Raw genomic sequence first — 23,244 nt, 5'->3', positions numbered from 1 at the left:
AAATAACCTTAATTATTCGGTTCTCCACATGCATCATAGTGCATACTGCATATCATCCGGGCATCTGAACCAATTCAAAAATGAGTGCAAGGACGGGGAGCCTCATGTCTTCAAATCACATTGCAAACCAAATGCTTTTCATGCAGGGAAGTGCAGCCCTGCAAAGAACAGCGACAGAGGGTTTACACACATATCTAGTAGTGCCTGAGTCTAAGACCGTCAGTTTGTTTCCAAATCAGATATAACCATCCCTATCAATGTTAGCGTCTCAGGGGGGCCAGGCAAAGCCTCTACGCAGCTGCCTCTTCTGAGTTACTTCCTAGGAATTCAAGGACGAGCCATGTTTTAACAAAGGAGAATTTGTGTCTGAAGTATGCTCTGAGTTGCAAGAATGTGCCCCCCCCTCCCTCTGCAGAATGCAATTAAGCGTTTAAAAAAAAATGAAATGGTGCTTGAAACCAGACAGCTGTACTCACAAGAACATACTCTAGCTTTTTCAAACACTGCAACTTGTTTCCTTATTTAAGGAAGGCATTCAGTCCACTGAGCTATCCTAGAAAAAGAAACCAGGCCAACACCATGGAACTATTTGAATGCCGGTCAGGTGCTCAGCAATGCCTGGTATTTTCCTTTAAATACTAGAATGCTGTCTTCTAGAAAACTCACGCTCATTTTAAGTGGTGCTAAACATTTCAAATCAGGTACAAACTATGTGTGTCCCAAATATAAAGTCAGTAGTTTCAAGAAAAGTGTGATGCACTCTGTTCTTTATCATGCACACTTTCCTCCTGGTGTGTGGGGCACTGTCTACATGAATGAGTGTGTTGAAGGATCTGCTGAGGTGTATGGTTGTCTATTGCAAGCTTCAGGATGTTAGTTTATGTTTTGAAACATCTTTGGCATTGTGGACCTCACTATGAATGCCTGGTGTGGGGGAGTGAGTTCTGCAATGCCAGGATTATACCACAGGCTCCCTTTAGCTTCAGGAGTGCGGAAATAACAGATTCAGCCTCAAACCTCAGTCCTCTATATAGCCATAGTGTCTTCGAGGCACACATGGATGCCAGGAGCCCTCTGCAGGCAGCTATCCCTCCTGTGCCACAGCTCAGTGTGACCTTGGCTGCCTCAAGGACCATTCTGCAGCCTCTGAGGATGCACAGGGACCTTTGCCTGAATAACATAGAGATGTTTAAACTCACCCCCCAGCCGGCCAGGTAGGGACTGGAGGGGTCTGACCCTGACCTCCCTCCTGGCCGCACACAGCAGCCACTGCCACCCAGGCAGACCAAGCCCCATCCCAGGCAGACATTTTGGGCCTCATTACGACGTGACTCGGAAAGCCTCTGGCCTGCAGGCAGTCAAAAGTGAAATCGCCCTGTCATTCCGGCTGGATTCCGATGGGCTCAGCCCATCGGCCATTTGGAGGCCTCACCGTAATCCCTATGGATGACGTTTCCGCAGTCAGGATTACAATCTAGGTTTCTGACAGGCTTTCCATGTCGGACTTTCCAACATGGAAAGCCTGTCGGAAAGCGACTTTTGGGTCCCCTAGCAGTTCTGGTTGGGGGCTCAGGGGTGGCCCCCGTTGATCCCTGCACCGTTTGGCCGGCACCTTGAGGTGCCTGCCACTCATTGCAGAGATGAACAGATTCTCCCATTTCTCTATGGGAGCTTGTGCTACGGCCGATTTACGGCTGCAGCACAAGCTCCCATAGAGAAATGGGAGTATGCGACCGCACCATGTGCAGTCGCATTGTAACACTGCAGTCAGGACCGCCGACCAGAGGTCGGTCAGTCCCGATTCTGCAGCAGTGTTGTATGGACTCGTAATCAGGCCCTTTGTATCTCTTCGCACGGCCCAGGGAGTACTGAAACACCTGCAGCGACACCAGAAGCTGCAGCACACTAGGGGGCGAGAGCCGTTCTCTTTTACCTCTGGTGGATATCGGATCTCACTGGGAATCCTTCTCATTACAATGTCATGCAGCTAAGGGTTTTTGCGCTGTAATTTAGCCCTGCGTGCACATTTGGCAGCTTTTTTACTATCCCATTCCTCGAAGCGGCGCACGGTGGGATCTCGGAGCCTATATTTCAATGATAAAAATAAAATGCAAAACATTTAAGATGTAACATTATGCTGTATGTTTACGTGTCATACTTTTAAATTGATCAGAATATTCATTTCTGGGTTGTTTTATTGCAGGCTGAACAAGACAGCTATAAGCCGGTTGCCACATTGGAAATTGACCTTGCAAAGAAGAAGGCAAAGAAGGTGGCGAAGGAGCAAGGCATGGACGAGCTGAAGAAGGAAGTCTCTATGGTAAGATTTTGTGCAGCGTGCAGCTGGTGTTATCATAGTTGTGTGTTACACACAGTTGGTGCCAAGTAATGCCCTCAATCCTCAAGGTTCCCGTAAGATGGCCACCACCACCTCATACCCCACCAAGGTTTTCCTAAGATGGCTGCCACCACCTACTCAGATCCCTCTAAGTAAGCCTGGGAGGAGTTCATGGAGTTTGACTTGCGAAGTGCCAGAAAAACTCTGCTGTGCTCTGCTGCGTTCCGCCAGCTGTGGAGTCTGTTAAGTTGTGCTGCTCCCACTGATTTTTAGCTCCCGGAGTTTGTACCTTGCTTTAAAATCAGCATGAATTGCACTGGCTGTTGCACCAGAGGATGCTGCTGCTTTTTGCCAGCTTGAGTAGACATTCTACTTGAGCGACAGCTTTCTCAAAGCGAATGACAGATTTCTCAACGTGAGCTGTCGCGACTTGCTGCAACCACCCGCGATGAGAAATCTCACCGGGAGGAGGTCTAGTGCACGATTTTTTCTCACGAGCGCGAGCCAACTTACCGATGGCAAGTTTTTCGGAATGCTGCACTCCACGTGGAGCACAGAGTAGGCAAAACTCTGTGAACTCCGCTGATGAAGTGGAATTTTTTGCCCACCCCTACCTCTAAGACCGCTGCCAAAGCAGGATTGGTCCTGAGAAATCAGGGCACCAGCACACAAACCTGTCAAAATCTTGACTCACAGAGGCAGATGAAGTCAGGCCTTTAAGAGGGTGATCCCATTAAGGTGAATGGAGAATGAAGACTATTTTTGGAGCATGATATAGATTTGAATAGTGGGGGACCCAATAAAGTCTATGTGGGGATTTTATTTCTCAGGTGGGTGTATAGAAGCAATTAAAGAGTGGCACCCTTCAAGTGTTAATGAGCTGACAGGTATGGACCTGTAGACCTGGGGTGCACTCGTTCACAAGTCTGAAGACTTACTCAGGCCCAGTCATGCCAGCCTTGGGGTAGCCTACTAAGAAAGCCCATTAACAGCCTGTAATCAATCTTTACTGGAGCTCACCAGTTATAGAGGACACTTCCTGAATTCCCTGTAAGCAGATCGTTCTCCTCGGACCTACATAGCTCCATAGTAAATTATTTTGTATCTCTAATGGTAACCCTTAGTGATAGTGTTTAGGTCCCTGATAACCAAAGCTTTCAAGAGGGAGCTGTGGAGAGCAGCTAAGGCTTATGCAGGAGGGTGTAAAGCAAGTACATGTACCACATAGCCAGTCAGAAAACTTTCACACCAGAAAGAACCTCACAAGTGTTTATAAAAATACTGTAGTATTTATTAACACAGTATTGATAACTAACTTGGTATATCTCCTAACCTGAGATATCAAATACACCTCAGAATTACTTCAATAACAGGTAAGTAGCATAGAAAAACATATGGCGCCCTATGGGGGGGGGGGCAAACCATATACTAAGAAAGTGGTATAAGAGGTAAGTACCAAAGTGAGACTGATATCCAAGGATGGAGAAGCCCAGGGGAAGCAAGGAACCACCAAAAGTGAGTAGCTAGGGACCTCTAGGCACCTGGGTGCAGAGTGGTTACACTGGGTCAAACGTCCATAGGATAACACAGGGTAAGTTGTGGTTGGTATTTTCTTGTTGCAGGGCCCTTCCTAACAGACCTCGAAGACACAGATTGGATTAAGGGAAGTTTAAGAGCCACCGCACCCGTGGATACCCAGGGAACCTGGATACCTACGTCTCCTTGTTTTTGCTTTGTTCGTCCTAAGTTGGTAAGGTATGCCCAGATGTGGGTCCCGTGCTTACTTTGCCATTGGATTCAAGCTAGCCTGGCTGATGAGGGGTGTTACCCCGAAACCGGTCCCAGGATTCATGTGTCCGGTCCAGTGAAGCCCTGCCTTGGCAGTTTAGGCTGGACTGTTCCAATGAGGCACTGGGTCAAGACTGATTTTCAGATAGCTGGGTCTGAACTAAGGTGGCGAAGTGAGCGATAGAACGATGATAGATTCACCCCAGATCTGTGACTGGGGGTGAGTGTCTGAAAAGTTTCAGCGCTCCGTCCATCCTCTCCTTGTGTTTGCTTTGTTAGCCTTAAATTAGCAGGGTATGCCCAGACGTGGGTCCCTTCCTCACTTTGCCACTGGATTCAAGCTAGCCTGGCTAATGGGGGGTGTTACCCCGAAACCGGTCCCAGGATGCTTATCTCCGGTCCAGTGAAGACCTGGCTTGGCAGTTCGGGCTGGACTGTTCCCATGAGACACAGGGTCAAGAATGATTTGCATATAGCTGGGGTGGCAAAGTGAGCTAAAGAACGATGATGGATTCAACCCAGATCTGTGACTGGGGGTGAGTGTCTGAAAAGTTTCAGTGCTCCATCCTTCATCTCCTTGTGTTTGGTTTGTTCACCCGAAGTTGGCAGGGTATGCCCAGACGTGGGTCCTACGCTCACTTTGCCACTGGATTTAATATAGCCAGGCTGATGAGGGGTGTGTTATGGTCATTCTTAGAGCTGCTCAGCGTGGTAATTCTATCTCCATGGTAGCGTCTCGTGTGGAGACAGTTACGACCAGGAGTACTGACAGGCTGGCAGCTGGAGTTGGTGGCTCTATGATTCAAGAAATAAAAGACTTTGAAACTTACCAGTGTGAGTCCTCTTAACAATGGCGACGAGCGACGCTTGCGGGGAACAAGCCTACCACCAACTCTCCCCTTTTTCTGTGAACCCACGGATTTGTCTTCCCCCCGGCGATGAAATCGTGTGACAAGCGAAGAGGCGACCTCCGATGACTTCCGACGGATTCTCCTGTTTTTCCGGATTTCCTCAGACGCCTTTTGGCGAAATTGGGTCATTTTGTGCATTTTTGCCTTCTTATCAGCCGTTGCTGCTCCTCGCGACGCTGCTGTGACGCTACTCCCGCGCGCTTGCTCATGCGCGCAGATTCCTCAAGTCAGCCTCGTCATCATGTGACACGCACGCCACGTTACGAGCATGCCACCATCTTTGTTGTAGCGTATCCATGACAATCAGCATTTCACCATGGAACCTGACTTACCGCCTCATCTTTTATCGCATTATTGTTACGAATTATTAATCCGTTGTGTTTCAAGTCAATTACAGGTACTGTTTTTCTTGCTTTGGCCGTAACTGACATTCTGAAGCTACCAGTGCCTGCACTTACAAATTTTCAAGTCTATACTTGCTGCCTGTGCCTGCGCTTACAAATTTTCCAAGTCTATATTTGTTTGCTGCTTTGCCCTTGTAATGTTTTCTGCCTCAGTTGACATTTTGCCGCATTGCCTTTTTAGTCTGTCACTTTTAAAAGCTGCCTGTGCCTGTGCCATTGATCTTCAAACCTTACTTGTTTTGGATTTAATCTTGGTTTTGCTTTTGCGCCTACTGACTAAGCAACTAACTGAACTTCCGTTGTCTAAAACTTCACCATGGCTGCCACTACAATGAGCCAACCACCTCCTTTTCTTTGCGAAAAAGGTGAACCACTACTACCATGGAAAAGATGGAAACTACCTTTTGACTCGTATTTGGTAGAAATTGGAGGTGAAAAACTGTTCCCATGAGGCACAGGGTCAAGACTGATTTGCATATAGCTAGGTCTGAACTGGGTTGGTAAAGGGAGCTAAAGAACGATGATGGATTCAACGAGGATCTGTGACTGGGGGTAAGTGTCTGAAAAGATTCAGTGCTCCGTCCTTCATCTCCTTGTGTTTGCTTTGTTCGCCCTAAGTTGGCAGGGTATGCCCAGGTATGAGACCTGTGCTCACTTTGCCACTGGATTTAATCTAGCCTGGCTGATGAGGGGTGTTACCCCATAATCAGTCCCAGGATGTTTGTTTCCGGTCCAGTGAAGACCTGGCTTGGCAGTTCGGGCTGGACTGTTCCCATGAGGCACAGGGTCAAGACTGATTTGCATATAGCTGGGTCTGAACTGGGGTGGCGAAGTGAGCTAAAGAACGATGATGGATTCAACCCAGATCTGTCATTAGGGGTGAGTGTCTGAAAAGTTTCAGCACTCCATCCATCATCTCGTTGTGTTTGCTACCTACATCATGGAGCCTGAGTGCGTAGGTGCGAAGTGGTGTCGGAGCCGTCCGTAGGAAGCAATGGAGGATCTGGGAAGACCAGCGGCTGCAGCGACTCATGGACCAGGACGGTGGAACCCAAATGTGGATTCTGGATAAGAAGTATCTGAAAGGAGGGGGGACAGAGTCCAAACCACCCGGGGTGTCCAAGAGAAGCAGAAGCACAATGCCACCCCTTGTCAGAGGTGCTTGCTGTAGCACAACGGTCTTGATGAAGCAACCACAGAGTCCAGGCGACAATACAGAAGCACATGACCCATCCACAAGCTTTCCCTTGGCAGGGGAATAATGCAGGAAGGTCAGTGGCCAGCAGGACCGCCAACAAGCCTTGACAACGGGGCGTGGCTAAGCCGTGGACCAACATGGCCACGCGGCTCTAAAGCTCCGCTGGCCGTTCCAGCATTATGTAAAATATCCCCCATATCCATGAGGCCATCAGCCGGGAAATGACGACCGCTGGATCCATGTGCGGCTCCTGAGCTCAGCGAACCCCGCAGCTCGCAAATCGGGTCAGCGATTCCGGAGTTACATGCCGGCGATGCGATGGGCGAAATCTCCGTAATGGAGGCAGCGTGGGCCCTCGGCAACTAGGCGCGTCCCTGGAACAGAGGACGCAGGACTATATCAGCTACATTGCTGAGACGGCGGTGAGTGCGCGGGGCGGGACGGCTAATTGTGGATCCCACATTGATCGTAGCAGTAGACGGCGTGGCGGCCGGTTCGGCCGTCTGCGTACTGCGATCTGAGGTCCCCCCGGCGATTTATTGGTTCTCGTAGGGAAAGGGCCTGCGTGTTTCTCCCACTTGCGGCCTCCAGGCCTACAGTGAGATTACAGCGCTCGATCACTGGGGTCGCTTCTTGCTGAGTCCTGCCTGTGCCGGGTTTCCTCCCTCCTCCCCCGGGACTAATCTTCCTGCCGCTGCCTGCAAAAACACGGGGACCCTGTGCCTTCCTCGCTGCTCTCCCCTGACCCCGGGCCTACTTCCTTTCATCATCGACCGCCATTGGTGAATCGGCTCCCCATTCCTGCTGCTCTCCACTTCCCAACCTGGCATCCTGACGACCGTCTATCCATCTGGCGCCAGACCCAGCAATACCTGCGGCTGCAGCACTAGACGAACGGAGCGGATCTGCTCTTGACGACCCCCATGGCTGGGGGCTTGTGAGAAGTTGGCCTGGCATATACTGGTCACTAGTTATAGTGGCCACCTTGCACCAGTCCAATTCGACTCTTATGGTAGATAGGTTTAAGACAACCTTTTAAAGAAAGCTATCCTAGTGGTAGCTGTGGAGAGCAGCCTTCAGGCTAAGTCTCAGAGGAATGCAAAGCAGCTTGTTTTCCCTTATAATCTCTTGAATTACCAAATGAAAGGACACCACACAGGTATATATATCAAATATATATGTATTTATTTCTAGACACACTCTACTAATCTCTTTATGAGATTAGAAGTCAGGAACACAATTAAATATTATCATTTCACAATAAGTTAAGCACAAATATGGCTGGGGCCCTAGGGGCGTACCAGACCATATACTAAAAAAGAGGTTTAGGAAAGTCGACTTGCAAGGGGACAAGGCCTAGGGCCTGTAGAATCGCTGGGGCTTCACTAATCCACCCAAGGCAGGTAAGTAAAAGACCCACGGGAGACGCGTGCAGTGTGAGAACACAGCTGCGGGTTCCCTATTGATTTCAATGGAGCAAGTCGCGGTTGGATTTTTAAAGTTCTAGGGTACTTCGAGGAAGTCTACAAGCAAGCCACTTACAAGGTAAATAATTCGAGGGCCAACACACACTAGGGCACCGGAATGCACAAGTTACCTCACCCAGGGAAGCCGGGTGCACAGGTGTCTTTTGGTATCGGATTGCGTCGCTGTTTTCTATGGAGACCAAAGAAAATTTGATGCTTGCGAAGACTGAAGAAGTTTCCGGTGGAATCCAAGGCTGGATTCAAAATGAAGATGACCTGAAAGCAGAAGGGACAGTGTTCACAGTCACTTGCCAGGGACCCGGGGCCAGGAAGATAGTAGCCCACGGAAGTCGGGTGATTTCAGGTGACCAAGGGTGTTTTGACTCATCGGCGATGACCAGCAGCTGGATTCGGAGTGTCCCACGAAGTCTGCAGCTTACTGAGGTGTCGGCAACCAGATTGAAGCCAACAAGCCTTGGCAACAGCAAGTCTTGTGGAAAGTGAATTAAGTCAGCGGGGCAGACCAGCAAGGTCTGAGGGACTCACCAAGCGAGGGTGAGTGAGGGCAGACCTGGAGCAACCAGGGAAGCCCTTTGGTTCAATAAGAAAGTCTTCGGGTGACCCACAAGCCAACGGGCAAGGGATCGCAAATACGCCTCGTGAGGAAATGCTTCACAGGAGCCCACGGTCACTCGGGACGGGGTAGGCCTCTGATTTTCGGTGCACAACCTGCTGGAGGCTTGGGCCACAAATGGTCCAATGCACAAGTTCGTAGAACATAGTGAAGTGGTTGCACTCGACAATAGTGCATGGTACCCGGGTATTGCTGTCCCTCGTCACTCGTGGGGTCCACTCGCCACAGCGTTGCTGGGGACTCACAATGGCCGTCGAGAAGTTAGTAAATCCACTTCTGGGGCTGCAGGGACTTCGGACTCTGGCGGGAGCGGGAAAGTTTGCGATTGTTGATTAGAGTTTCTGGTGCCTGTCAAGCAGGGGAGTCACTCCTTGACTCCAAGGGAGATTCTTCTGTCTTCCAAAGGTAGTGGAACGTCGAAGGGCCAGGATTCTTCTTGTAGAGCATTGTCCAGGGTTATCTGATTTGCAATGGCAAGGTTTCCCTATCTTATACTAAAGGTCGGGGAGGGACTAGCTCTATGACCACTCCTCTGGGAAGGTCAGGGTAGGGGGTGGTTACACCCACTTCTCTTTGTCCAGTTTCGCGCCAGAGCAGGGACAGGTAGCCCCTGAACCGGTTTGAGCTGACATATGCACAGAGGAGCCTACTGCTCCCCCAGTGCAGGACTTCAAAGCACTCTAGAAGTGCACCCACCCAGCCCCAATACACTAAATCCTGTCTGGAAGGTAGTGACACCTCCCTGTGACGGGATGCCTATTGTTGGGCCTCCTCCACTGCGAGTTTCAGTCAGCAGCAGGAGGGCAACCCAGAGTCTGTGCTGGTGGCATCCATTTTGTGATGCCAGGGCTCTTTCAGATTTCTACCGTGTTACCACAGTAGGTACATGTCGTTCCCTCTACAAGGGTGGGATGATACTCCCACACCCATTACTGGTGTGGAGGTATGATTCCAAGTTGTTTGACACCAAACACGACATGTTTTGATGCAGTCATTCCAAAGTTAGCATTTACCGGTAGGTTATAATGCACTTAAGAGTATATGGTTTAACCGCATCCACAAACAGCCACAGAGAATAGACTCTGCCAGCTGCAGAGGGGTCCTGCTCATGCAGAGGCACCCCCTCACATTGTAAACCAAGCACCCTGCCCTCAGGATTGATAGGGCCTGCCTTAGGGGTGACTGATAGGTTTATATGTGTGTGTATGGTGAGATATAGAGAACCTATACCTCAGTGAGGAGTGCTGACACTACCTCACCCAGGCTGCAGTAGCAGGCCTGTGGTGTCAGATTTAGTCTGCTTCCCAGGGGTGGCATAATACATGCTTCAGCCCCTGGTAGGCCTGTGAAGTACATATGCCCTTGATACCTAAGGTACCATTTACTAGGGGCTCATAAGGAACCACAGTATCCAATCACTAGTGCATCTAATATGCACTCCAAGTCGTTTAGAGAGAACAGAGAGACTGGGGCCCTGTTTAGCAGGGACCCAGCCAGACTATAGCCAGAAACCAGTGTTAACATCAGAAAAAAAGTGGGGGCAACATAAGTGCAGATCCTACTCTCCTACACAACCCCCCCAAACGCGGGGACACTAAACTAATCTTGCCCAGTTGAGTCTTCGTGTTCTAAGTGGAAATACCTTGAGAGTCCATCTGCATTGGCATGTTGGGTCCCAGGTCTATGTTCCACTGTATAGTTCATCCCCTGCAGGGAAATGGTCCACCTTAGCAGTTTAGAATTTTAACCTTTTATCTGTTTGAGCCATAGGAGGGGCTTGTGGTCAGTCTGAACTATGAAGTGAGTGCCAAACAAGTATGGCCTCAGCTTCTTCAGGGCCCACACCACAGCAAAGACCTCCCTCTCTATAGCTGACCAACGTTTCTCTCTAGGGGTCAGCCTTCTGCTTATAAAAGCTACTGGCTGGTCTTGACCTTCATAATTCAGTTAAGACAGTACAGCTCCCACACCCAGCTCTGAAGCATCTGTTTGGACAATAAACTTCCTGGAGTAGTCTGGACTCTGTAAGATGGGAGCAGTGCACATGGCCTGCTTTAGGCCTTCAAATGCCTTCTGACAGCTAGCTGTCCACTGAACCTTTTTTGGGATTTTCTTTGCGGTAAGATCATTTATGGGGACACTATACATCCATATCCCTTAACAAACGTCCTATAGTACCCAGTCAGGCCTAAAAAGGCTCTAACCTGTGTCTGAGTTGTTGGAGCTACCCATTCCATTATGGTCTGGATTTTGCTCTGCAATGGTTGAACCTGGCCTCCACCTACAAGGTGGCCCAGGTACACAACCTGACTCTGCCCTATCTGACACTTAGTGGCCTTGATAGTGAGGCCTGCTTTTTGCAGGGCCTCCAAGACATTTCTGAGGTGGACCGGGTGATCCTGCCAGGTGGAACTAAAGACAGCAATATCATCTAGATAAGCTGAGCAATAAGTTTCCATACCTGTCAGAACTTTGTTCACCAGCCTCTGAAAAGTGGCAGGTGCATTTTTCGAACCAAAGGGCATCACCACAAAGTGGTAGTGCCCACCAGGGGTTGAAAATGCTGTTTTGGCGTTGGCATCATCAGCTAACGTGATTTGCCAGTAGCCAGCTGTTAGGTCAAATGTACTAAGATACTTGGCTGAGGCCAAAGTATCTATCAGTTCATCTGCCCTGGGAATTGGATAGGCATCAGTCCTGGTGACTGCATTGAGGCCTCTGTAGTCAACACAAAACCTCATTTCTTTCTTACCACCCTGGGTATGAGGTTTAGGCACAAGGACTACTGGACTAGCCCAAGGGCTATCTGCAGGCTCAATTACACCTAGTTCCAACATTTTCTGGACTTCAGTCCTGATACAGTCCCTGACATGGTCAGGTTTCCTGTAGATTTTATTCTTGACAGGCAGACTGTCTCCAGTGTCCACCTCATGGGTGCACCAGGAAGTCTGACTAGGGGTCAGGCTAAACATATGTCTAAACTGTTGCAGCACTTGTCTGCATTCAGTTTGCTGATGGTCAGTGAGGCTGCTTGCCAAAGCAACACCTTCTACTGACCCATCATCAGGGTTCTGTGAGAGCAGGTCAGGGAGAGGGTCACTTTCCTCCTCCTGTTCCTCATCAGTTGCCACGAGCAAGCCCATGTCAGCCCTGTCAACATATGGCTTTAATCTGTTGACATGAAGCACCCTAAGGGGGCTCCTGGGAGTTCCGAGATTCACCAAGTAGGTGACTTCTCCCTTTTGCTCAAGACTTGTCTTGGAGAGCTGCTGGGGCCACAGGCTCCAGCACCCACACTTTCTGTCCTGGCTGATAGACAGTCAGTACAGCCTTTTGGTCATGCCAAGCTTTTTGTAGTTCTTGGCTTGCCTCCAGGTTATTGGTTGTGTTCATCATGTATTCAGCCATCCGGGAACGGAGACCAAGTACATAGTCCATCACATCCTGTTTGGGAGGTTTGAGAGGTAACTCCCAGCCCTCCTTCACCAACCATAATGGACCTCTTACAGGGTGCCCAAACAGAAGTTCTAAAGAGCTGTAGCCAACCCCCTTCTGTGGGACCTCCCTGTATGCAAACAGAAGGCAGGGAATTAAAAGGTCCCATTTTCACCTAAGCTTTTCCTGGAGGTCTTCAATCATTCCCTTTAGGGTTTTGTTGAACCTTTCAACTAACCCATTGCATTGTGGGTGATAGGGAGTAGTGAACTTATAGTTTATACCACACTCCTTCTACATTGCTTTTAGATACCCTGACATGAAGTTGGTACCTCTGTCAGATATAACCTCCTTAGGGAAACCCACTCTGGAGAAGACTCCAATGAGGGCTAGTGCCACCACAGGGGCTGTGGTGGTCCTGAGGGGAATTGCTTCTGGGTACCTGGTGGCATGATCCACTACCACCAGGATAAACCTGTGCCCAGATGCTGTTGGAGGGTCAAGGGGACCAACCATTTCAATCCCTACCCTTTCAAAGGGAACCCCCACCACAGGTAGTGGTATCAGGGGGGCCTTTGTTGTGCCACCTGACTTGCCACTGGCTTGGCAAGTGACACAGGAGCGACAAAACTCCTTTGTGTCCTCTGACATGTGTGGCTAATGAAAATGTGGAACAAGCCTGTCCCAGGTCTTATTTTGGCCCAAGTGTCCTGCCAATGGGATGTCATGTGCTAGGGTCAAGAGGAACCCCCTAAACTTCTGAGGTATTACCAACCGCCTGGTGGCTCCAGGGGTAGGATCTCTAGCCTCAGAATATAGGAGCCCCTCATCCCAATAAACTTTATGGGACCCACTAGCACTCCCAGCAGCCTCAGCAGCAGCCTGCTGTCTGAGGGGTTCAAGAGAGGGGCAGCACTGTTGCTCCTTACTCAGATCTTCCCTGGAAGGTCCCCCTGCCCCCAAGAACTCAACCTGATTCGGCTCAAGTCCCTCTGGGGCAGTTCCTTCTTCAGGATCTGCTTCTCCTCCCTCAGGAGGGGAATCTGAGATCTGAGACAGAGGGGAAGGCACTGCCTTGACCCTACTGCTCCTCCTCTTGGGTAGCATCTGGTCCATAGTTTCAGGATCCAGAGCTGGTTCAGCTTTTTGCATTTTGGCCTGTGACCTGGTCACAGCAAATGCCTCTGCAGGTATGCCCAACATCTCAGCATGAGTCCATAACTCCACTTCAGACCAGGCTGAAGTCTCTAGATCATTGCCCAATAGACATTCGACAGGGAGGTCTGCACTGAGTACTACCTTCTTGATGCCAGTTACCCCTCCCCAGGAGAAATTCACAACTGCCAGGCTATGGTTGGTCCTGACATTGCTTGCATTGGTAACCTGGTACATTTCACCCAGGATGATCTGTGCAGGGTCCACCAGATCCTCTGCCACCATGGTGACACTAGCACCTGTGTTCCTGAAAGCCAAAGCCTGTTTGCCATTAATTACAGGCTGCTGTTTGTATTTGCCCAGATTACTGGGGCTCACTAGGAAGGACATATCAATGTCTCCCTCACAAACCAGCAGTGCCTGTGTGGGTACTCTGACTAGGCCAGAGTCCACATCAGAACCCAGGGTCAACCCTACTACACCCTTATTCTGATTACCACCTCCACCAGTAGCTGTACTAGGGGGAACAGTGGCCTTAGGGGCGGAGTGGTGGTGGTTTGGTCTTTGGACTTGGTACAAGCAGAAGTCCAGTGCCCTTTCTGTTTACAGAATTTGCACCAGGGCTTCTTTTGGCCTTTTCCCTTTGTAGACTGTGAATCCCCAACAGATGCAGATTTTTGGGGCCCTTGTGAAGACTTCTGGTCTCTTGATTTATCCCCACCTTTCTCAGAACCTTTAGGATCCTGCTTCTTAGTGTCACCCCCTTGGTTCTGGGTTTTCTGCCTCACCCTGGTTCTGACCCATTTGTCTGCCTTCTTTCCCAATTCTTGGGGAGAGGTCAGATCAGAGTCCACCAGGTACTGATGCAACAACTGTTTTTGGCAATTATTAAGGATCTGTCCTCACATCATAAGATTATACAATCCCTTAAAATCAGTAACTCTACTACCAACCAGACAACCCTCCAGAGCCTTGGTTGCACAATCTACAAAGTCTGTCCAGTCCTGATTCTGTGCTTTTTGGGTGTCTCTGAACTACAACCTGTACTGTTCTGTGGTTAAGCCAAACCCATCTATTAATGCACTTTTCAGGACATCATAATCATCAGCATCCTCTTCTCTAACAGCGAGGAGCTTGTCTCTACCTTTAACTGAAAAGGAGAGCCACAAGATTGCTGCCCACTGTTTCTGGGGGACCTGTTGAACTTTACAGGCCCTCTCCATAGCAGTTATCCATTTGTGGATATTATCCCCACTCTGGTAGGGAGGAACAACCTTGGACAGGTTCCTATGATCTGGAATATAATCTCTGATTATAGGGACACTGTTGCTGCCACCAGGGGGTTCTAACCCCTCTTTTCTAGAAGCTCTCTGGAGCTCAAAGGCTTCTTTATCTAATGCCAACTGCTTGGCCTTAAGGGCAAATCTTGCTTCCTCATACTGTAGCAGTTTGTGCATTCTTTCAGTGGAGGTCTCTCTTCTATTAAAGTATGAGCTCCTCTGATGAACAGATTCTCTTCCAGAGTGATATGAGTGGTCAGATTCCCATGAAGGGGACCTAACCCTCTCTTCTACTCTGTCAGTTCTCTTAGGGAGAATTCCTCTGTTCTGTTCAGACCCTTCTGGATCTGACCCTTCAATCACAGAGTCCTGGTCATCATGATTTTCATCATCTGACCCAGACACTGTAATTGACCCACTCCCTGATTCAGATCTGTTAGCTCCTAGAGCCAACTTCAGATCATCTGTTGTTAGCAGTTCTGTGGAAATATGGATTTTTCTGATCAGTTATGTCCCCTATCTTGGACCCCAACGGTTTCATGTATGAATCACAAGTACATGTATGTTCCCTCCAGTTCCAGTTATGAAGACGCAAACATATGTGCGTCCACCGTCAACATGTCCTCTTTCAGATCCGCCATGAATATGCCGGATATTCCATTCCTAAGTATGAAAGGCCACCGGCTTTATATGGTTCACTTATGCCATTTTACAGTCCAGGCAAGTAGGCCCTGATTCTGTCATCAAGCTTTTCTTGCCTTCTGCCTCTGAAAGCTCCAGTCTGAGCCTGCATCTGTGACCATGAACTTTGTCTCATTCCCTGCGCGGCTCACGAAGTCTGACATCAGCCTGTTGCCTGCCAAAAACTGTATTTCACCTTCGAAATTATCTGCTCCGCTCCCTGCCCAATGCATTCCTGTCTAGTAGTTTAAGTAAACATTCTTCCAGCTACCGAGCAAAGGCCCGGCTTCTCTGTCTTTATGCAAGTAATTCATAGCCCTATTATTATGGAAGATTTCCGCCCTCGCATCTAGTGTAGACACTTAGACGCTTGTACACGCACTAACAGTCAGTATAGTCAGTATAGTCAGTATAGAATAAGATTCTACTCTAAGAAGACCTCTCTTTTGGATAACATAGTTCTTTAAACATAGGATGTTAGATATGATTTGGGATTAGGTTGACTTGACCCTCCAGACTTCTGTCGCCACATGTAGAGCTAAATGTCAAGTCCCCTTCACCCCCTAGTTGCACGTCAATCACACGTCATGTTGCTGCGCGCGCATTTCTGCCAAGTATTTCTGCTGACATTGCGAAATTCTTTCATGGAACCACCCTATTATGACATCACATCTGATGACGTTCTTTAGTCACACCCAGTTACGCCTACTTTTGCTACGCACGTATATTTTATCCACACTATCAATTGTTACGCCTCTTGCATTTGCTTCACTGTAATGCCTATTGTATAAAAGTGATTAATTATCAATAAAGTATGTACTTCACTTCCTGAACCTTCGCGGTGATGGAACTTGGAGCAACCGATTCGAATCGTCCATTGGAATAAAGCCCATTCCGAACCTCTAATACCACGGATTCTGCCTCTTATTTACTGAGCTATTTTTATTATGTTTCTGTATCAAATTAAGTCCCGGTAATTAAATTATTTACCACATGAATGGCGCCCGAACAGGGACACTTTCTCATCTCACGCGCCGGCGGTGCGTTGCAGGCCCGGTCTCCTGCCACAGCTGGACGGACAACAACGCGTACCAGCAGGATTTCCTGTATCTCCCTCCGGTCAAGCGGGGGCGACTGAGGCTGCGATCAACACCCAGACGAGGCGGTGAGAAGTGCGAAGTATCCCGACCAGAGCCTAGCTGAGAGAGCAAGATCCGAGGTATACAGAGGCCCGCCAGGTGTCCGAAGTGTCCGAAGTTTTCGAGTCGAGTCCAGTCCGGTCCAGTTCAGTTCCGTTCCGAGGCCTTCCGTTCCGAGCTACCCGGTGAGTACCATTACTGGGGAGGCGTTCTGACGTGCACATAGGTTGTGCCGGTCAAGACGGGTTTGGGTACACAAATCCGGTCTGCACTGTTTCAGCAGTGTATCTGTACTGTTTAGCAGTATATCTAGTATATCAAGTATATAAATTCAGAATAATCCAGATAATGCCGAGTATTATGTTTAGTGATTAAGTTTTCCTTAGATCGTCATCATCATTGTTGCTCAGTTAAATGTTAAATGTTAAATGTTTTAAATACGTTCTGCATATTGTGGTATGAATGACTGTTCATTATTGTGTTTATTTGTATTAAGTTTGTTCAAGATCAAGTATCAGATCAGTTCTCAATATGCCGCTCTTTTCGAAATTAAGACAGATCACAACAAGAAAAGGGGTACTCGAAGAAGCTGTTCCTATTCCTCCTAGGGACACTCCAGGGTACTTCATGTATCATAAACATGGCTTAGACGCTATATTATTTCTTGATTTATGGGTAGACTACACCAAGGAATTACCAGAAAGTCAGAGGTGGCCCGCAGCTGGGACCTGGGATGCAGAGTGCATCATGAAAGTAGAGGAAGAGTTATGGAAAAGGAAAGTCAGACAGTCGCAAAAGACGCCGTTGAGTTATGGCGTAAAGAATCTCATAGACGTACAGAAAAAGCACTCCGACAGGAAGAGAAATATAAAGAGAATTCAAATAAAGTCCGAGAAAATCTATTAATTGAAGAAGGTACACGAGTGAAATCAGAACAAGTAGACAGACAAAGAAATGCCCTTATGAATGGTATGTATCCCCTCCTGGCCGAGGGATTACCTAAGGCTACTCCGGAAATACCAAAAGACTTGCCACCCCCATTGTTTCCAATAAAAATACATCCTAAGGGGCATCCTAGAACCGCAGAAGATGTTTTTCTTTCCTCATATTTAGATGACGCAGCTCCCGAGTACGCTAATCCCGCCCCACATAGACCGCCTGCCAGGGAGGTTCAACGCCAAGATCCAGTATCTGTATCTCTACAGCAACAAATCCTGACACAAGTTCCGGCAAGCACATCTGTTTCTACATCTGTTCCTACAGCTACTTCTATAGCTGTGTCCACACCTATAGTTGCTGTATCGCGTTCAACGAACCTTTTCACGCCCGATACCCCAGATGGGGCTACGGGAGGTGCTACCAACATTTTTTCTACGCCACCCAGAGTAAATAAACTTACCTTTCAAGAATCAGCACATCCACGTACCCCCAAACTCATAAATGCCCGCACGCTTAAGGAACTTCTTATAGATTGTAGATATGACCCTGTGCCCGGCAAAGAGGACGAAATGATCATGGCATCATTACGTATCAGACGAGCCGCGGTGTATTTAGGGAAGTTACCAGGAATGACTATGCATCTAGATAATATATATCATTTTGTCCAAACAGGGCGAGATTCTGAATATATTAACAGAGCTATGGAATACCAGAAAGTGGAGATACAGGGGGAACTGTTACGTTTCCTCATAAATTGTGTGATCAGAAATCAAGACCGACCGGGGGTAGACCCGGAAGCAATGCAAACTCTTACCAGATGGAGCCAGAATATATCAGAAGGGAGACATGATAAGCAAAATTGTATAATAGCCATGTGCCGTAAGATCCGTAAAGAAATAGAACGCCTACACGAAGAGAGATTAGCGGTAGACCAGTTCGAACAAAGCGAGGAGGAAGGATCAGGACTGCCCACAGGACAGTCAGACACCATAGCCTATGTAGGTAGAGGAAGATCTTGTAATAGTACTAGATGTTTTATTGACCCGATACGTCCGATATGTCCAGATAATAACAGGAATTTCCAAACACCTATAATAAATATAAGGTCCCCCGAGCATTCGTTCCAAGCCGCTGACAAATTACTCCGAGAACGAAGGGGTTATCATTTTCTCGATTCTCTGGATGAACAAGAATTAGCCAGGTCAGCCGTTCATTGGGTTGACAGTCCCGGAAAGTATGGTGATGATACAGTAGCACACACATTTTTGAATCTCACCCCAGATGAACAGCGTTTAGCTGGGATTTATATGATTCAACAACTCCTTATACTATATCAGAGTCAGCATTCAGATCCTGGTCCCTTACCTGATATATTGACTGAATTACTCACAAATAGATGGAGAGGTTCAGGTACTAAATTAATTAAAGAAATACTAGAATCAAGAAAGCAGTACATTCTCTTTGTATGCCCAGAACATGTCTCACTGCCCATCAAGGAAAGAACCACGTATTACATGGACAGACAGAATCCCTTACAAGAAGTACACCCAATAAAAGGCGAGGACAATGAGTTTAAACGTGTATTTGTATATACGCCCATATCGAAAATAGAATTGTTACAAATGAAGAAAGTGGTACCCAGTCATGACAAAGACCCAGCGGGTTTCCACCGAGAAATTAAAGACATGTTACTCATGGGAGAGTATACCTATCCCGACATTATGACAATATTAAAGGTATTGATGCCTGCTGGCATTTATGAAAAACTCAAGGAAACAGAGTGGGAGGTGGGAGACCAAAAGATAGACTGGTCAGCATTAGAAGCAGAAGAAAAGGCCCGAACTGCAGGAGCAGGGCTTGGGGATAAAACTAAAGCACTACCAGGTTTACTAGTACAGGTACTGCCACGTTTATTAACTACGAAAAAGGAAGACTGGGGTACAATTTCAGCCTGTAAACAAAAGCAAGATGAAGACACTAGTGATTTCTATGCCCGATTTGAAAAATGTTTTGGTATAAATAGTGGCATAAAAGCAAGTAGCGAATCATACCCACATCTGTTTGTGACAAAATTAGTTGAAAATTCCTTACCCCAAGTGAAGAATAGAGTATTAAAATTCGAGAGTACCTGGCAAGGTAACACCCCATCACAAATGTTACAAATGTTACAGTATCATCACAATAGAATTAGAGAGGAACAAGAACATGAACAAAGACGCATGAAAGACACAAAAATGAAAATGCTAGTCTCCCAGACAGTTCCAGCTGAAGGACATAAAAAGGGTACGACACATTCCGGTGATTCAGCAGGACCTGTAAAAGGGACATGCAACTATTGTAAACAACCAGGTCATTATATACACGATTGCCCAGTCCTGAAGCGTAATATCGCCACAGGTATCACAAAAGAAAGACCACGGCCACTTAGACAGGATCAGAATGAACAAGGAGCCCCGCAGCATGCACAGTCCATGCCAGCTCCACCACAGTCTATACAGTTTGTGCCAGCTGCACCAGCGCTGCCTGTTGCTGCCACACAAACCACGACACGACAGCTGTACCAGACCGCACAGTACGACTATCCTGATTATCAACGATACGCATGAACCAGCCTAGAGAGGGAAGTTGACTTACCCCTTATCGAGGTCCCTGTAGACCAAGAAGGACCTTATGTACATAGTGAATTATTAGGCCAAGATAGAAAATTTTTACTCGATACAGGGGCAAGTCGAACAACCATAAAACGTAGTGAAGTTCCAGGGGCACCCCTCTCAGGCTCACAGAATATTTCCCTTGGTTTTTCAGGAAAACCTATTGTTAATGAAGTATCACAGCCTCTTCCACTTACGATAGGACCTTTGACCCGAACTACAGATTTATTGCTTACTAAATCATGTCCAGAAAACTTGTTAGGTATAAAAACACTGAAAGCTCTAGGAGCTATAATATGTTGTTCTCCGGAAGGAGTAAGATTGTTTTTACGTGATTTTAAAGGTCACTATGTGTCTAGAGACATGGATCCCCGACTGCAGACTTTACCTACACATCTATGGGCACAAGGCCCTACTGATGTTGGTTGCATGAATATTACACCATATCGAGTTACACTAAAGGCAGGAGTGGTACTACCATGAATGCGACAATACAAGTTACCACCAGATGCTGTAGTGGCTTTACTGCAAATCATTGACGAGCTCATTGCCCAAGGAGTGGTTGTGGAAACAGACTCCAATGTATGTAATTCACCGATAATTCCGATTCTTAAACGAACAGATCCAAAGGCCCCGCCAGTATATCGATTGGTTATTGATCTGCGCGAATTAAACAAGTGCATTGTGCCACAATTCCCTGTGGTCCCAGATATCTCGTCATTACTGACAGCTATTGATTCCGAAGCAACATTCTTTACTGTAATTGACCTCAAGAATGCCTTTTTCAGCGTCCCAATAGATCCGGAAAGCCAATACTTGTTCGGATTTAGTTTAAATGGACGTAGCTTTAAATTCTCACGCGCACCTCAAGGATTTACAGAAAGCCCCAGCATCTATAGCCAAGCACTGAAACGAGAACTCGACAGTATCCACATGCCAGTTAACACTGCCTTGCTTCAATATGTCGATGATCTGCTGATCACCGCTAGAAGCGAACCCGAATGTGAGAAAGCATCACTGACAGTTTTACAATTTCTAGCCGAAAAGGGGCACAAGGTGTCCCCTTCTAAGCTGCAATTCTGTGTCCAGCGAGTTGTTTATCTTGGACACTCGCTGTCCAAGGAGGGAAGGCAGCTTACACCCGACCGCATTCAGTTAATAGCTAACATGCCAATACCCAAGACACAAAAGGAGGTGCGGGCTTTCATAGGCCTCACTTCATATTGTAGGCAGTGGATCCCCCAGTATGCATTTCTAGCAAAACCACTCATTCAATTGACAACACAGGAGGCAGCCACATCGACTGTTCTCCCTTGGACTCAGGAACATACACAAGCTTTTGAAAGCCTAAAGAAAGCCTTATGCCAAGCACCTGTTTTAGCAACACCATGTTACAATAAACAGTTTACACTCTTTGTTACAGAGCGCGAAGGTACTGCCTTGTCAGTACTCACACAGGAACAAGCAGGATCACACAAACCATGTGCTTATTTTTCTAGTACATTAGATCCCGTAGCTCAGGCTTTGCCTGCATGCCTAAAATCAGTGGCAGCAACAGCTTTAGCAATCAGACAAAGCGATGCCATAGTGTTAGGACATCCATTGACAGTTCAAGTACCACACGCAGTAGAGGTTCTCGTGAATCGAACGCAAACACAACACTTAACTATAGCGCGACTTACAGGGTATGAATTAACATTGTTTCAGCCACATATAGAAATCAGACGTTGTAACACATTGAATCCTGCCACACTTTTACCTGTAATCGGAACAGACCCACTAGCTCATGACTGTATTGAAGTTATTACAATCACGACGAAACCCAGACAAGACTTGACAGATGTCCCATTGTCAGACCCAGACCTGACGTTGTATGTAGATGGTTCATGTATGAGAACAAGTACAGGAGAGTTAGTGGCCGCTTACGCAGTCACAACAGATACTGAAATCATTGAAACAAATTGCATAAATACCTTGTCAGCTCAAGCCGCAGAGCTCATCGCTCTGACACAAGCCTGTATTCAAGCCACAAATAAAAAAGTCAACATATACACTGATTCACGTTATGCATTCGGAGTTGTACATGACTTCGGCGTGCTGTGGCGAGAGAGAGGTTATTTAACTTCTCACGGTGCCCACATTCAGCACGGACCCCTCATCCATGCCTTATTAGAGGCAATACATCTACCCACTGCGATATCAATTATGAAATGTAAAGCTCATACGAAAGTTACTGATATCATTTCCCAAGGCAATGATCTAGCTGACAGAACAGCTAAACAGACTGCTCAAATTCAAACATCCGACATGACAAAGACAATAGTCCTGACGCCAACACATTGTATGACGATTAAAAATCCTACTCTTGACGTAATTGACATACAGACACATGCTACACCAGATGAAATAAGGAAATGGACTGAATTAGGAGGGATCCAAACGGATCAAGGATGGATGACGAAGGAAAAATCTGTGTGGTTCCTTCCTGATTCAATGGTCCAAGTTATAATTAACACTATACATAGTCCAGCGCATCTAGGAGAAAAAGCTATGCTAGATAGCATTCAACACATTTGGTTCAATAAACATTTACGAGCAGCAGCTAAACAAAAAGTTCGTACCTGTATGATCTGTTGTCAGTTCAACCCAGGAAAAAGCGTTCCCGTAGAACAGGGTGGATTTCAGCCTCCTGATCACCCTTTTGAAGTCCTCCAGATGGATTATATCCAGATGGAACGATGTCGAGGATTCAAATATGTTCTCGTAGTTGTCTGTGCTCTTTCCCGTTGGACAGAGGCATACCCGGTTTCAGATTACACTGCTCCGACTACTGCCAAACAGTTGGTTCGAGAATTCTTCCCACGATACGGTTTACCACGTGTTGTCTACTCAGATAACGGCCAGCCGTTCTCATCCGAACTAATGAAACACGTTTCACTTTTGTTAGGCTATCAGTGGAAATTCCACTGTGTCCGACACCCCGAGGCAGCAGGTCTCGTAGAAAGACATAATCAGATCCTGAAAATCAGATTGTCCAAAATATGCAGAGAGAAAGGTGTCGACTGGGTAGTAGCGTTACCAGTTGCACTCTTTTACATGAGAATGGTAGCACACTCTCGAACAGGGCTATCCCCGTATGAGGTGATCTTTGGCAGACCACCAAATATGTGGGGGACGCCCATACCACGCAAAATAACTGATATTGACTGTAATATGCTGACAGAT

At 47.4% G+C, this 23,244-nt stretch overlaps 1 protein-coding gene across 1 annotated transcript in view; it reads left to right on the top strand.

Annotated features, from left to right (window-relative positions):
• Positions 1–1,397: 1,397 nt before the first annotated feature.
• LOC146801335 (sodium/potassium-transporting ATPase subunit alpha-1-like) overlaps positions 1,398–23,244 on the top strand; it is a 2,293,178-nt gene continuing 2,271,331 nt past the window's right edge. The window contains exons 1-2 of the mRNA XM_085623701.1: positions 1,398–1,433; positions 2,204–2,320. Of these exons, the coding sequence (XP_085479827.1) occupies positions 1,398–1,433; positions 2,204–2,320 (153 nt within the window). The remainder of the gene's footprint in view (positions 1,434–2,203; positions 2,321–23,244) is intronic.

This window comes from Triturus cristatus, chromosome 8, assembly GCF_964204655.1.
Source record: "Triturus cristatus chromosome 8, aTriCri1.1, whole genome shotgun sequence".
Taxonomy (NCBI): Eukaryota; Metazoa; Chordata; class Amphibia; order Caudata; family Salamandridae; genus Triturus; species Triturus cristatus.
This window is presented reverse-complemented; position numbering and strand designations above follow the sequence as displayed.